Source organism: Xenopus tropicalis, chromosome 4 (genome assembly GCF_000004195.4).
Source record: "Xenopus tropicalis strain Nigerian chromosome 4, UCB_Xtro_10.0, whole genome shotgun sequence".
In the NCBI taxonomy this organism is placed as follows: Eukaryota; Metazoa; Chordata; class Amphibia; order Anura; family Pipidae; genus Xenopus; species Xenopus tropicalis.
In genome coordinates, this window is record NC_030680.2 from 75,028,541 (window position 1) to 75,043,696 (window position 15,156).

The window sequence follows — 15,156 nt, forward strand, 5'->3', positions numbered from 1 at the left end:
AAAACGAATAACTTTAATCGGAAATTTAAATTTTGCGCACATTTGTGGCGGTGTAGGCAATTCCCTGGACAGCACATCATAAGAATTTCGTAGGGCCCTATGCAAGGCTTGATTTGTGGCACAGGACGGCGCGAAATGGCGGTCGAATGATTGGCGCCTACTATCCGGCCAATTCTGTTGCCATCCTTACGTTGTGCGTTCTGTAATAGCTACGATCGCTGCGCGGAGTAAACACAAAATATTGTATCGCTCTATTTCTGGAAAAGCTGTCCCCGAAGTACAGGTAAGTTGGTGGGGCCTCTCTTGTGCTTCCAACCATGGCAGCTGGCAAATGAATGCAGAGTATGTTGATTTTACTTTGTGTGGTATTCCCGCTTTCCACGCTATGGCAGCACGACCGCTTTTTATATATTATTCTTAATGCATGGAACATAAGGAACGTTTGGAACTGACGGCGGAGTCTGGGCATGGTTCCGTTTCCATTCATTCTTAAGAAATTGTATAGTATACCTACACAACACTGTACATTTTTTTTTCGCTTATTAATAGTGAGGGAACTAGGCTGTGTGAATGTATAGTTTATCACTAACTTGTCAGGCCAGATCTTTGGGCATATGGGACTAAGCTATTGTTGCCTGACATGTACTGGTACTATCTCCATTAAACACTTATTGGAACACGAACAAGCTGAAAGGGTTGAGACCGCCTCATATGTTTGCAAATAAGTCATAACAGGATTCTGGGAAGAAATTCCTTTAGGCTCTTAGAAAAGTCCCATTTACATGGGTTTATCCTATAGACTAAAGCTTACCCACTGGGTTTTCAATGCAAAAGCCAGGATAATAGTTGATCAGATTCCCAACTACAGACTGGTTTCGCCCTTCTTGGGGCTCATCAGTGTAGTTTGCATTGAAAACCCAGTGGGTCAGCATTAGCCTATAGGATAAACCCATGTAAATGGGACTTTTCTAAGAGCCTAAAGGAATTTCTTCCCAAAATCCTCTTATGACTTATTTGTATACATATGAGGCGGTCTCCTCAACCCATTTGACTTGTCTGTGTATCCCCACTCCTGGCTCTACCTAAACTGATCAGAAAACCCTGCACTACACTGATGAGCCTCAAGAAGGGCAAAACCGGTCTGTAGTTGGGAATCTGATCAGCTATTATCCTGGCTTCTGCATTGAAAACCCAGTGGGTCAGCATTAGTCTATAGGATAAACCCATGTAAATGGGACTTTTCTAAGTGCCTAAAGGAATTTCTTCCCAGAAGAAAAAGTAGATAATGGCACGTGTGGCAGTGGGATGAAGAAGCAGAAAAAAGCACCTAGGTATGGGGTACAGGATAAAATGGTACACAGAGATAGGGATATCAGGGAGTTAATGGCAGATGAGGGAGGGAAAAATACAATAATGCTATACGTGGATACAAGGGATTGAAATGTGCATTTGGAAAGGAGGAAAGAACTGTACATAAGGAGAGGAGGAAAAAAAAAAAAAAGTCTTACACTTACACTGAAGAGGGATTGAAGTAGAAGACCGAGACTAACAGTGAGAAAGAGAGAAGATGGGTAGAGGGAGGCAGTGACAATCTTCATGAGAGTTTAAAGGACATGTCAACCTAAAACAAATGTTTGCCTAATAAATGAAAACCATGATTCTAAACAAATTTCCACTATGAATTTATTACGATTTTGACGAATCAGAGCCACCAGGGCAAGCCCCTTCTGGTGATGTATCCAACCTGTCTCAGTCCTCCCCAAAAACATTTTGAAGACCCCCTCAGCTCTAGATAAGAGGAATGCATCCTGAAACAACAACCATAAGCAATGGCATTGGGTTTCATGCTTAAGTTTTTTGCTTTTTTGATGCTACTGAAATTCCAACTTTAAGGTCTGATTTGGCTGAACACTCATTTGGTGTTTTAGAAGATTTGCAAATGTGTCGTAGTTCACCTTTAAATTAACTAACATCACAGTCTGCATCATACTAAGGCAGTTTTCATCCGGTCTTCTTTTCATATTTTGTGAATTTTGAATGATTTAGCTCTCCAGTTTTGAATTTCAGCTAAGGTAGCTCTCACTATTCAGATTTTTATTTATTTTTATTAAAATTTTTTAATTAAATGGTTTGGGAAATTTGTGGCATGTATTTAAATGCCAAATTTGCCTTTATTTTGTGTAATGCACTTAAAGGAGAAGGAAAGGCAAAGGCACTTGGGGGTGCCAAAATGTTAGGCACCCCCAAGTGACTTTAATCGCTTACCTTGTACCCCGGGCTGGTGCCCCCGTTAGGAGAAAACAGCACCAGCCCGGGGTACCTGTCGGGAGTGCTTCCTCCTTCCTACTCACGCTGCTGCTGATTGTCCGGGCCGGCGCATGCGCAATAGAGTGAAAAGCCGACTTCTCTGTTAAAGTTCGGCTTTTCACTCTACTGTGCATGTGCGCAGCGAAGGAGGAAGCGCTGGCAGCTACCCTGGGCTGGTGCTGTTCTCTCTGAACAGGGGCACCAGCCCGGGGTACAAGGTAGGCTATTGAAGTCACTTGGGGGTGCCTAACATTTTGGCACCCCCAAGTGACTTTGACTTTCCTTCTCCTTTAAGTTTAATTTTCCACTTCACCTTAAAATTACCAATGGAAGGCCCTGATATTTCAGTCCCACGTTGGTAATGTCTGTCCATCGATGTGCTATAATATAAAAGGGATTCAATGTGTTTAATTTTATGGAACAATTTAACAGGGAACGCCAAATTCTTTTTTCCGGTGTATGTTTATTAATAAAACCATTAATAGCAAAATTTCTGAAGATGGCCAGCTACAATGCTTTTGCAGTTAAATATCCTGTTTCGTTAGAGCCAAGATTAGAACTAAAGTATATGCATGTTTACAAAAAGGGTATAATATGTGAAGAACAAACCTTTAGGCCATACTTTAAAGAGTTTCATAGGTGAAAAGAACTAAATGAAATAACTAAACTGAATAACTGAAATTGCAATAGGAAGAACATCTGGATTGAGCATGGGCTGTGCACCTCTGAAACATTAGAATCTGTTGGAATAATGTAATTTATATGTTTTTGGCAGTTTAATGTGTCTGTGCATCAGTCATCCTGCATGTACAACAGGACGTTTTAAGACAAATTAGAAATTTTAATGTGTTCCTATTTTTGGATTGACACTAATACTTATTTTAATTTTTTCTTACAGCTTTGTGTTTGATATCCTTCTGTGTGAATCTCACCTCCTTATTTCATCATGTTTCTTTACAATATTACCCTGCAGAGGGCAACAGGCATCAGCTTTGCCATTCATGGCAACTTTTCAGGTGAGTTTGGGATGAGCAAAAAGTATTGGAGTAGCCTGAATAAACCCTGTTACCGTTTAATAGCATGAAATATGTATATGTGTATGTATGTATATATATATATATATATATATATATATATATATATATATATATATTATAATGTGTGTGAGCTGGCAGTTTGCTTGATGTTTTAAAATGATTATGAAAGTAACAGAACTGAGGGAACTGCCTATATAAAAAAAAAATTTCTCATGGTTTCCTATCTGTTAATATATTTACATTTTATTTTGCCAGTTTATGTATTAATTTTAAAAGGTAATAAAAGCTGAAATCATGCTGTTGATTAAAAGTTAACTTTTTTTTTTTCCTTTTTTTAATCTGTCATATTTGCCAAACAGGAACTAAATTGCAGGAAATTGTGGTTTCACGTGGGAAAATTATAGAGTTGCTTCGACCTGATGCAAATACTGGCAAAGTGCATACGCTTCTGACTGTGGAGGTGTTTGGTGTTATACGCTCTCTTATGGCATTCCGTTTGACTGGTGGTACAAAGGATTATATTGTAGTAGGCAGTGACTCAGGGCGCATTATCATCCTGGAGTACCATCCTTCTAAGAACATGTTTGAAAAGATCCACCAAGAAACCTTTGGAAAGAGTGGGTGTCGGAGAATTGTGCCTGGTCAGTTTATTGCTGTGGATCCCAAAGGCAGAGCTGTAATGATAAGTATGTTTTAATTGTTTTTTTCTTTTTTGTATTAACATAATTGTAATTCAATTTTATATACAGAACAAAATGATGAGCTTTCATGTCTCTTCTCTGACATAGACAGTGGAGAAAATGAATAACTCTGACACTTGGCTATATGTTTGATACTATTAAACTATGTTTTGAATTTGATTGCATATTTCTGTGCAGTCTAACTGTTACACCTATTGTACCACACAAACAATATCTTGTGTCGATGCTATATAACAAATAAAGGAATGCTAATGCAAGCTGAATGTAGATTTTCTTGTTCTTTATAAAGCGTGAAGCATATTATTTCTTTATAGAAAACAAGCATTTGTTAATTACATGAAGCATGCTACCATTCTGCTGGTATGTGTACTTTAGTCTATTATAAAACAGGGTTGACAACTTTGCTATAAAATATGTTAGATTGTTCAGGACAGGAGGTAACATTCATATACAGTGTGTTTCTAAATTTGTTTACATTTATGCCAATGTAGTATTTGTGTAATTAAAGAAAATGTCATTCCAAGCAGTTTTTCAGTGTAAAATTAAAAATGTAACTTACTGTATATACTCGAGTATAAGCCTAGTTTTTCAGCACCTAAAATGTGCTGAAAAAGTCACCCTCGGCTTATACTCGAGTCGGGTGCCATGGGTCCCTCCAGACTAGCACCCTCTGTCCTCTGTGCAAATTAGGCCACCTGCAACCAGACCCTCCAGTGCCCTGGCCCTCTCCCAAATTCATCTTCATCTACCATCCTCACCTGTCCTATTCTGCACTAGACATTGCACTTTATATTCTATATAAACTATATAGTTTTGAAGGATTTTACCTCTTTGTGTTTTTAGCTTTGTTGCTGATTGAACTAAGAGGGTAGTACTCTTTAAGTTATCATTGTTGATACCATATTGTTTTTGTTGACCCTCTTCTTCACTCACAGAGCTAGTTTACTGTTTTTGTTTAAAATAAATATTTAAAAACATATACCCCATTGATGCCTCATTTAATGTAATTTTATTGGTATTTATTTTGATTATTGAAACTTAGCAGTAGCTGCTGCATTTCCCACCCTATACTCGAGTCAAAAAGTTTTTCAAGTTTTCTTAGGTAAAATTAGGTACCTCGGTGTGTTTGCTACAGTAACACTACTATAATTTATATAATAAGCTGCTGTGTAGCCATGGGGGCAAGCCATTCAAGCTGGAAAAAAGGCACAGGTTACATTGCAGATAACAGATAAGTTCTGTATTGTACAATAGTGTTTTATCTGTTATCTGCTATGTGCCTGTGCCTTTTCTCCTTTGAATGGCTTTCTGAAGTAACACACAACTTTTACCAGTGCAGGGCAGCAGCACATTACGTTTTAGTTACTTTTATACACTTTCATTTCTCTCACAATAGCTTGGGGGACACAGGGACAGTGGGTATAGCTCCACCTGCAGGAGGCAGGACACTAGGAAGGTAATAAAAAAAAAAGAATGCTCCTCCCTCTCCAGCTATACCCCACAGCGCAGCCAACTGAAGCTCAGTTTTTTCTCCTAGTGTTAGGAGGTAGGACCAGGCTTAGTCTGCCTGCATCTAGGTTCAGAAAGTCCAGGATTAGCCTGGACACCTGGGGGGGGCTGATCTAGACCTCAAGCAGTAGGTCCTATTCACATCCTCCCCCCACCGCTGGATTCCCCTTGGGGCCACTAAGTCGCTTCGGCGCGGGCCATCTGGCAACATTCCTACCCTCTCTGAGGGATAGACGGCTAGCCAAGGGAGCGCTCAGTCCTGATCCGGGCTGCACGGGTAAGTAAGCGCCTCCCTTTCTACCAGGACAGGAGCGGCGCTGGCGGGACTTCCAGGTTCCCCCCTCCCAACCGGCCAACCGGGTATACTAACCCGAAGCGCCGGGGGCCCTCACTTCCGCATTTAAAAATGGGCGCGCTCAGCCTTACGCGCTCATTGGCTAATACTTCCTGCTCGCGCCCTCCGTCATTGCCGCCAGCCCTCCTGTGCTTCCTTTCGCGCCTTCCGCTCTACATCGTGGCGCAGCTCCGGGGGAGAACCAGCATTGCCGGCTTGCGACTCTCTCTCTGACAGCGGGTATTGCTCGGCCTGTAGGTAGGCTTCCACCCTCTCTCTCCCCTCTTTAGTACAACCTGCAGCGCAGTCTTCCTGGGGCATTTTTAGGCAAATATGGCGGAGGGCAGCAAACAGCAGTTGTTCCCCCGGGGCCCAGCCTCTTTGGCTAATATAAAGTTCCTGGCCTGTGCCAAATGCAAGAAGCGTCTGCCCACTGGGCACAATGAGCCTGTTTGTGAGGCATGCAGGCCCTCTGTAACAGCCTTAGCAGCTTCTCAGCCAATGGCCTTGGACTCTGCTCAGCCCTCAGGCTCTGGTACTCCTCAGCCACCAGACCAGGTCCCACCGGGTCCCCCTGCCACTAGCCAGCTTGCCCCTGACTGGGCCCTCCAACTTTCTAGCGGCATTCCCAGACTCGCGGATTCCCTTAACAAACTATTGGCAAAGCTAGACGCTCCTAAATCCACTTCACACAAGCGTCATGCACCTCCTTCATCTGATGAGGAGAGCGACACTCCTTTCATGGCAGATTCTCCTGCTCTACCAGATGCATCCTTAAGTGAGGGTGAGCTTTCTGGGGATTCAGATGCCTTAGGCGAAGATCTACCTAAATCTTCTTCTGAGGAAATTGAGGCACTTATTACCTCGGTTATAGAAACTCTCAATCTAGGGGATTCCACCAATCCCTCTGACGCCTCCAAACTTCTATTTAAGAGGCACAAGAAACAATCTGTTTGCTTTCCCTCACATGCACAATTAGATAATATTGTGCAGTCTGAATGGGATAACCCTGAGAGGCGATCCCAGTCCAACAGACGTTTCCAACGTCTCTACCCCTTTCCGCAGGAAACCATTGACACATGGTCTTCCCCCCCGGTCGTTGATGCTCCAGTGTCGCGCCTTTCCAAAAACACGGCCCTTCCTGTCCCTGATGCGTCCTCCTTTAAGGACGCGATGGACAAAAAAATGGAGGGGTTCCTGCGCTCTGCCTTTTCGGCTTCTGGGACAGCCTTGCGCCCTACCTTCGCCGCTGCCTGGGTCAGCAGGGCAATTCAGTCCTGGTCCCAAACACTGTTGGACAGCATCCTCTCTGGAGTTCCTAGACAGGAACTGATCCCCATGGTGTCCCAGATCAAAGAAGCGAACTCCTTTATCTGCGAAGCAACCCTCGACGCTGCCCAACTAACCTGCAGATCCTCGGCCCTCACTGTGGCCGCTCGCAGATCACTTTGGCTTAAACTTTGGTCTGCGGACCTTTCTTCCAAAAAATCTCTGACTTCCCTTCCCTTTAAGGGCAAACTACTTTTCGGTCCTGAATTGGACAAAATCATAAGCCAGGCCACAGGTGGGAAAAGTACCCTCCTCCCACAGAACAAGTCCCGGCCTTCCTTTCGCAGGGGAAGATTTTTTCGCGGTTCCGGATACAGATCCTCCAAACCATCCGATTCCTCTCAATCTTCTTCCTCCCGCGGCAAATTCAACAACAAGCCCCGCTCCGCCTGGCAACCCCGGAAACCTGCTCACAAACAGACGGACAAGTCTACCTCTGCCTGATTATCGGTCCCCCTCCTTGCTGCAAGCTCCAGTAGGAGGAAGGTTGCAGCTTTTCCGTGCACAGTGGCAGACTCATGCCCAAGACTCTTGGGTCTGCGAGGTCATAACACGAGGTTACCACCTCGAGTTCACAGCCCCCCCTCCCCACCGTTTCTTCATGTCCCGCACTCCCGGGGACCCACGCCTACTCCAGGCATTTCAGACGGCAATCCTAGACCTTCGGGCCGCCGCAGTAATATCTCCGGTGCCTCAGGCAGAGAGATTTCAGGGATATTATTCCAACCTATTCCTCGTCCCCAAGAAGGACGGGTCCTTCCGACCTATCCTCGATCTCAAGGGCATAAACAAATTTATCCGCTACACCAAATTCAAGATGGAATCTCTGCGATCGGTCATAGCGGCCATGGGACCACAGGAATTCCTCACCGCGCTGGACGTAAAAGATGCCTATCTTCACGTCCCCATCTCCCCTCGCCATCAGAGATACTTGCGCTTTGCCTACCGCAACCTCCATTTCCAATTCACGGCCCTGCCGTTCGGCCTTTCTTCAGCCCCACGCGTCTTCACGAAGATCATGGCGGTCACTGCAGCAGTCATCAGGTCCAAGGGGGTCTCTATCACCCCCTACTTGGACGACCTGCTTATAAAAGCCCCGTGCTTCCAGACAGCGGAGGAGCACCTCCGACTGTCCATGGGCATCCTACAGGACTTCGGCTGGAAGATAAATCTTGCCAAATCATCACTTCGCCCGAACCAGGTGATGACATTCCTAGGACTGACGTTCGACACCAGAGCTCAGAGACTCTTCCTTCCCCAAGAGAAGGTGCTTCGCATCCAGGCCCTGGTCCGGCTGCTTCTCTCACTACCTCAACCATCTCTCCGGTTCTGCATGAAGGTACTCGGATCGATGGTCTCCTCCATCGAGGCCGTCCCGTTTGCTCAATTTCACCTCCGACTCCTTCAATGGAACATTCTCTCGGTGTGGCACAGGAACAGGAGCCTCTCCCAACAGACTACGCTCTCCACAAAGACCAGGGCGTCCCTGCGATGGTGGCTCAACACCGCCAATCTCACACGCGGCCGTTCCCTCGCAGATCCTACCTGGCGCATCCTCACGACCGATGCCAGCCTATCCGGCTGGGGAGCAGTCCTGGAGGGACGGATAGCCCAGGGCTCCTGGTCCCATACGGAATCCCTGCTCCCCATCAACATTCTCGAACTTCGGGCCATCCGCCTCGCACTGGTCCACTGGCAGACTCTCCTCAATGGCCAGTCGATCCGCGTTCAAACGGACAATGCCACCGCAGTGGCCTATATCAACCACCAGGGCGGGACACGGAGCCATCAAGCCTTCACGGAGACCAGTCACATCCTCAGATGGGCGGAACGTCATCGCACCCTTCTCTCGGCCATCTACATTCCCAGTGTGGAAAACTGGGAGGCCGACTATCTCAGCCGGCAAACGATGGACCCGGGGGAGTGGTCCCTCAAGACCAGCGTGTTCCAGACACTCACACAGAGGTGGGGCACACCAGAGGTGGACCTCATGGCCTCCCGAATAAACCACAAACTACCTCGATACCTGGCGCGATCGAGGGATCCTCGGGCAGAGGCAACGGACGCCATGACGACACCATGGGCGTTCAGCCTGGCATACATCTTTCCCCCATTGCCCATGCTTCCTCGAGTCATCAAAAAGATCAAACGGGAAGGGGTGTGGACCATCCTCGTCGCCCCCTACTGGCCGCGCCGGACTTGGTTCTCAGACCTTCTGTCTCTGTCTCAAGAAGAACCGTGGCATCTACCTCAGGATCCGGACATTCTGTCCCAGGGTCCCTTCCTCCACCCAAACCCAAGCTCTCTGCATTTGACGGCGTGGCTACTGAATCCCTGATTCTTCGGAGAAAAGGCTTCTCAGAACCCGTTATCAAAACTCTTCTAGCGGCGCGGAAGCCTGTCTCCTCCCAGGCCTACCACAGGGTCTGGAGAATCTACCGGGACTGTCTCGATTCCAGCCATACTGAGCTTCCTTCAAGCCGGCCTTGACAGGGGCCTCGCCCTGGGTTCCCTCAAGGCTCAAATATCGGCACTCTCGGTTCTCTTTCAGGAGCGCCTTGCCCTCCTGCCAGACATCAGGACGTTTGTGCAGGGCGTCACGCACATCAGACCTCCCTTTCGGTATCCCTGCGCCCCCTGGGACCTTAACCTAGTCCTAAGGGCACTACAGGAGCCCCCCTTTGAGCCCCTCGCCTCCATCTCTCTCACTTGGCTCACCCGAAAGGTGGCCTTCCTCCTGGCTATCTCATCAGCCCGACGCGTGTCCGAGCTGAGCGCCCTCTCTTGCAAGTCCCCCTTTCTCATCTTCCACCTGGACAAGGCGGTACTGCGTACCGTACCGTCTTTCCTTCCCAAGGTGGTGACCAAGTTCCACATTAACCAGGAACTGACCATTCCCTCCTTCTGCCCCAATCCTAAATCGCCGAAGGAAGTCGCTCTCCACTCATTGGATGCAGTACGTGCTCTCAAATACTACGTCCACCGCACGGAGGAAACCCGCAAGTCTGATGCCCTCCTGGTCATTCCCACGGGCGCCCGTCTCGGGCAATCTGCCTCTAAGTCCACCATCTCCCGGTGGCTCAGAGAGACTATTCGAAGAGCATACATAGCCAAAGGAAAACAGGCCCCTCAATTGATCAAGGGCCATTCCACCAGATCTGTCAGTACCTCTTGGGCGTTCAGAAACCAGGCCTCAGCTGAGCAGCTGTGCAAAGCTGCCACGTGGACCTCCATTCACTCCTTCGTTAAGTTCTACAAATTTGACGCCCTTGCCGCATCTGACGCACGCTTTGGACGCAAGGTGCTGCAAGCAGCGGCAGTCTAGCTTCGACTCCGCTTCCTGCCCACCTCTTATTAAGTTTAGGGGACTGCTTTGGTATGTCCCCACTGTCCCTGTGTCCCCCAAGCTATTGTGAGAGAAAAGGAGATTTTGTGTTACTCACCGTTAAATCTCTTTCTCCTCAATGGCTTGGGGGACACAGGGCTTCCCTCCCCCGGAAGCGGAATCCTCTTTGCGCCTTTGCCATGTTATTAGGTTACACTTTTATGATTATATTGGTTACTCTAGTTACCTCTTTGTTAGTCAAAACTGAGCTTCAGTTGGCTGCGCTGTGGGGTATAGCTGGAGAGGGAGGAGCATTCTTTTTTTTTTATTACCTTCCTAGTGTCCTGCCTCCTGCAGGTGGAGCTATACCCACTGTCCCTGTGTCCCCCAAGCCATTGAGGAGAAAGAGATTTAACGGTGAGTAACACAAAATCTCCTTTTTTTGGTGTTACTGTTCCTTTTAATATAAATTTTCAAGTAAGCATTGGGATATCTTATACTGCAAACTTATTATTTATGATTTAAGAAAATGTATGGAAATGACATTCATAGTTTCTATACTTCACTCCAGTGCCCTGCTGCTTATGAGTTGATCTTCCCAAACCTACACAATGTACTGTTTTGCCTTTCCTGTGCCCATGTGTTCTTGGCATGTAACATTCTTAAATCTGATTTTCAACTTTTCACAGGTGCAATTGAGAAACAGAAATTAGTCTATATTCTAAACAGAGACGCAGCAGCTCGACTCACAATCTCTTCACCACTGGAAGCACACAAGGCTAACACTCTAGTGTACCATGTTGTAGGAGTCGATGTGGGCTTTGAAAACCCTATGTTTGCTTGCCTGGAGATGGATTATGAGGTAAGGTTTTAACTTTCATTGGTATTTGATGCAACGTAGGTTAAGGCTTTGTTATTCTTGATTACATTACAATTATTGTTTTAGTGGTTTGTTTATTCTACATATATATTTTGTAATAATAATTTTTGCAAAGTAAATCTCCCATTTAAAAATCTGGTGTGCAAATAAAGGTTTAGAAAGGTTTTTAGCATTTTGTCCCAACCAAATTTAAGTAACTCTTAAATTTGTGGCTGTTATATGGAATATAGAGATGTCAACTTTTATATCTAAGTGATGATGATAAATAACATGATGGCTCATGAATAGGCCCTTACCTGTGATTAGCTTTAATTAGAAAATATTGTTTTCTGACATAAGTGTCTTTCTCCCGTTTCCGGGGACTGTGTTATGGTCTGAGAGGGAACTATTACCGCTTGGCACAATTTTTTAGCCTTTCCAAATGTATTACTGCATGCAGTTTATCTTTGCAAGCAGTGATAATAAGATCCTTTCTGTAGGGTTCTTAACTGGAATAATTTGAGCTACAATTTGTGACCTCCATGAGGATTCTTGCATGGGGGATGCTTAGAAGACAGAATGATGAGTTTTCATGTCTCTTCTCTGACCCACAGTGGAGAAAAGGAATAACTCTGACACTTGGCTTTATAGAGCATTACCAGATTTTCTCCTGTTAATCGAATTCTTGCTTATTAAAAGGGAACATTTGTGTTAAATATTTACTAATTTTGTTTTGGCTTGGAAATTTGTGCTTAGGAAGCTGATAATGATCCAACTGGAGAAGCTGCAGCCAACACGCAACAGACATTGACATTTTATGAGTTAGACCTGGGACTAAACCACGTTGTTCGGAAGTACAGTGAGCCCTTGGAGGAGCATGGAAACTTCTTAATTACAGGTTAATATGGGGGAATTAATATAAGAACTTTAGTAGGCAACTTACGTTTAAAAAGGAAGTTGATGTCTTAATGTCCTGTGCTCCATTTGATGTGGGCAACTTTAGTTTAGATTTCCAGGGGTAGGCACCCCAATGGTTAAGGTACAGAATGGGGACCAAAAGATCAGCCGAGAACTAGATGCCAGTGATTAAAAAGTTAATCGTCTTTAGAAATCTTACTGCAAATATAATTTAAATGCTATGAACTATTTTTGGTCGCGTGGCGACGTAAAAACATGTCCTCTGTTTTTATAATACACCAATGTAAATGAATTTGTAAAATGTTATACACATGATAAAAGTATCTGCTTTGGTAAATACTGGTGTGGTGGAACTAGGTGTTTACTACCTTACAGTGTGTTTTAAAGTTACATTGATACAACATTGTTTCATGGAATATGGAACATATAACTCTTTATAGGTATTTTTAGGTATATGTTACATACAAATTTGTCTATCCATGCAACAAAGTGATGAGTTTTCATGTCTCTTCTCTGAGATAAAATATGAAGAGAACAAAAAATGCATCTGATCAGCTGCTTGGACTTGAAAACAATTCTGCTTAAGGTGCAGTAAAAATATTTGTTGTAAATATATCTTTTCTTCCTTACCTAGTACCTGGTGGATCAGATGGACCTAGTGGAGTTCTTATTTGTTCAGAAAACTACATCACATACAAAAATTTTGGTGATCAACCAGATATTCGCTGTCCTATTCCTAGGAGACGGGTGAGTTTGATCAGTCCTTTCAGCACACTTGTTAAATTCTCACACTGAACCTTATTTCATTAAACATGCACTTTCTCCACTTGCTCTGTTTTGGTGTATGATATACCTATGTATCGATTGTGCTGATTTTTTACTGTAAAGTAAAAATCTCCCATGTATTTGTCCTAAAAAAGATTAAGGTTAAAAGAAAGATTAAAGGTTAGTAATTTCTTTAAAATATAAACTAAGGTTTATAATTTTGCTTGTCTCTTTAAAATGCAACTAACTGACAACCATTACTTATGAATATAGATCTACAAGTTTTTGAAATAGTGACTCTAACAAGCCCAGTGTTTTTCTTTTTCCCTCAACTAAATAGAACGACTTGGATGATCCAGAGCGTGGCATGATATTTGTTTGCTCCGCTACGCACAAAACCAAATCCATGTTTTTTTTCTTGGCTCAAACTGAACAAGGAGATATTTTCAAGATTACACTAGAAACTGATGAGGACATGGTAAGTTTATTTTAAAATTCACTTGTGTGATTGATTTAATTGCCTTAAGTAAACAGATATGGGATCTGTTGTTCTGAAAGCCATTAGGCATAAAGCTCAAATTTAAAAGTATGATATCATGTGAGTCTGACTGTAGAGAGATGCATCTGGAAAGCTATCTAGTGATGTGTAGAAAGATTTTGCTGTCTGTGTATAAGTGTAAGTCTAAAAATCTATAAAGGTTTTTTTTTTTTTTTTTTTTTTGAAAATGACATTACTAAGGCAAAGGCATGCATTCCAGTTAGCAATGTGACCTAAGTTGAACCACCGTGTCTACAGTTCCTACAGTTAAAATGTGGGGCTTTTTTACTTTTTGGTTTATTGCTAAAAAAATTGTATGCTGTATATTCCAAAAGTGTTACATGCTATACATTTTTGCACTTGAACCCCATGTGCCATTTAGTTAGCAACTAAGTTATCTTATCTGCATTCTTCAGCCATATACTTCGGGTTTGATTATAGGGACGATGGCATACAAGGAGACTAATCTTTATGAATGCTTTCATACCAGTGTGGATGTAAATCTCTGGTAGGAAAACATCTGTGCCACTGCAGCTTTAAAAAGTTGCCTCGCGAGGAAATTTAAAAATGTAAAGGTTGTGTCACAATATCTAAATGCTTTCTCCCCATAGATTACAGCTAGTAACATGTATATTTTGTATGTGCTCTCAGGTTACAGAAATCCGCCTGAAATACTTTGACACAGTTCCAGTAGCAGCAGCTATGTGTGTGCTTAAAACAGGCTTCCTCTTTGTAGCCTCAGAATTTGGAAACCAGTAAGTGCCTTATGTCTCAAACTCTTGCAACTGTCTGTGAGGGTACCTAAACTTAGAATTAAATATTCAGTCTCCTAAACTTAGAATGAAATATGCGATAGGTTAATAAATTAAATAGCTTGAGTTTTTGGTCATGCCATATTCTTCCATTTTCAGTTGAGTAACATGTTCCATTGGTCAGTTTTTAACGAAAAGGCTTTTCAATATATAATAAGCTAGTCCTGTATATTTGTTTTGTTGGAATAAGTAGCTGAACTTGGTTAAAACCTCTTATTAAATGTACAATCATACACAACCCAGAGGTAAAATAAATTCATATCCTTGCAAACTAGAATGATGATTTTTCATGTCTCTTCTCTGATGTAAAACATGGAGACAATAAAACATCTGATAAACTGCTTGGATTTAAAATTCTTTTGTGAGTTGTATTTTATTTGTTATTTTGGCGGCCGCCGTGAATATCTGCTTTGAATACATTTCGATTTCCTTAATATTGAGCAAGCAAAGTCTCAGTGGTTCAATAACAGGGGGAGAAAACGTTCCTGTTTGCTGTATAAAATCGGAGAGTCAAACATTAGCTCAGCGTGCTACTGGCTTTTTCCAAAATCCCTACAAGCATGTCTGAAGCCTGTAACCTTCAACCATGTAAAGTATAGTTCCCTTCTAATGTATATTGGCTGCTGCTTTTCTCTTTTGACCAAATTGCTAGCTGACAGAATGTAAGAAAAACCTAGTTATTTGAGAATCAGCTTTAGATTTTGCTTTTGTAGATTTTTTTT

At 43.6% G+C, this 15,156-nt stretch overlaps 1 protein-coding gene across 2 annotated transcripts in view; it reads left to right on the top strand.

Moving 5' to 3' along the window:
• The window catches only part of sf3b3 (splicing factor 3b subunit 3), a 41,008-nt gene that overhangs the window by 135 nt on the left and 25,717 nt on the right, over window positions 1-15,156 (top strand). The window contains exons 1-8 of one of the 2 annotated variants that reach the window (XM_002931659.5): window positions 127-283; window positions 3,206-3,323; window positions 3,704-4,030; window positions 11,232-11,404; window positions 12,158-12,299; window positions 12,954-13,066; window positions 13,425-13,562; window positions 14,274-14,377. In XM_002931659.5, coding sequence (XP_002931705.1) covers window positions 3,254-3,323; window positions 3,704-4,030; window positions 11,232-11,404; window positions 12,158-12,299; window positions 12,954-13,066; window positions 13,425-13,562; window positions 14,274-14,377 — 1,067 coding nt within the window. In that variant the 5' untranslated portion in view covers window positions 127-283; window positions 3,206-3,253. Of the gene's footprint in view, window positions 1-126; window positions 284-3,205; window positions 3,324-3,703; window positions 4,031-11,231; window positions 11,405-12,157; window positions 12,300-12,953; window positions 13,067-13,424; window positions 13,563-14,273; window positions 14,378-15,156 lie in introns of those variants that run through there. The other variant, XM_031900831.1, reaches the window with a different exon arrangement.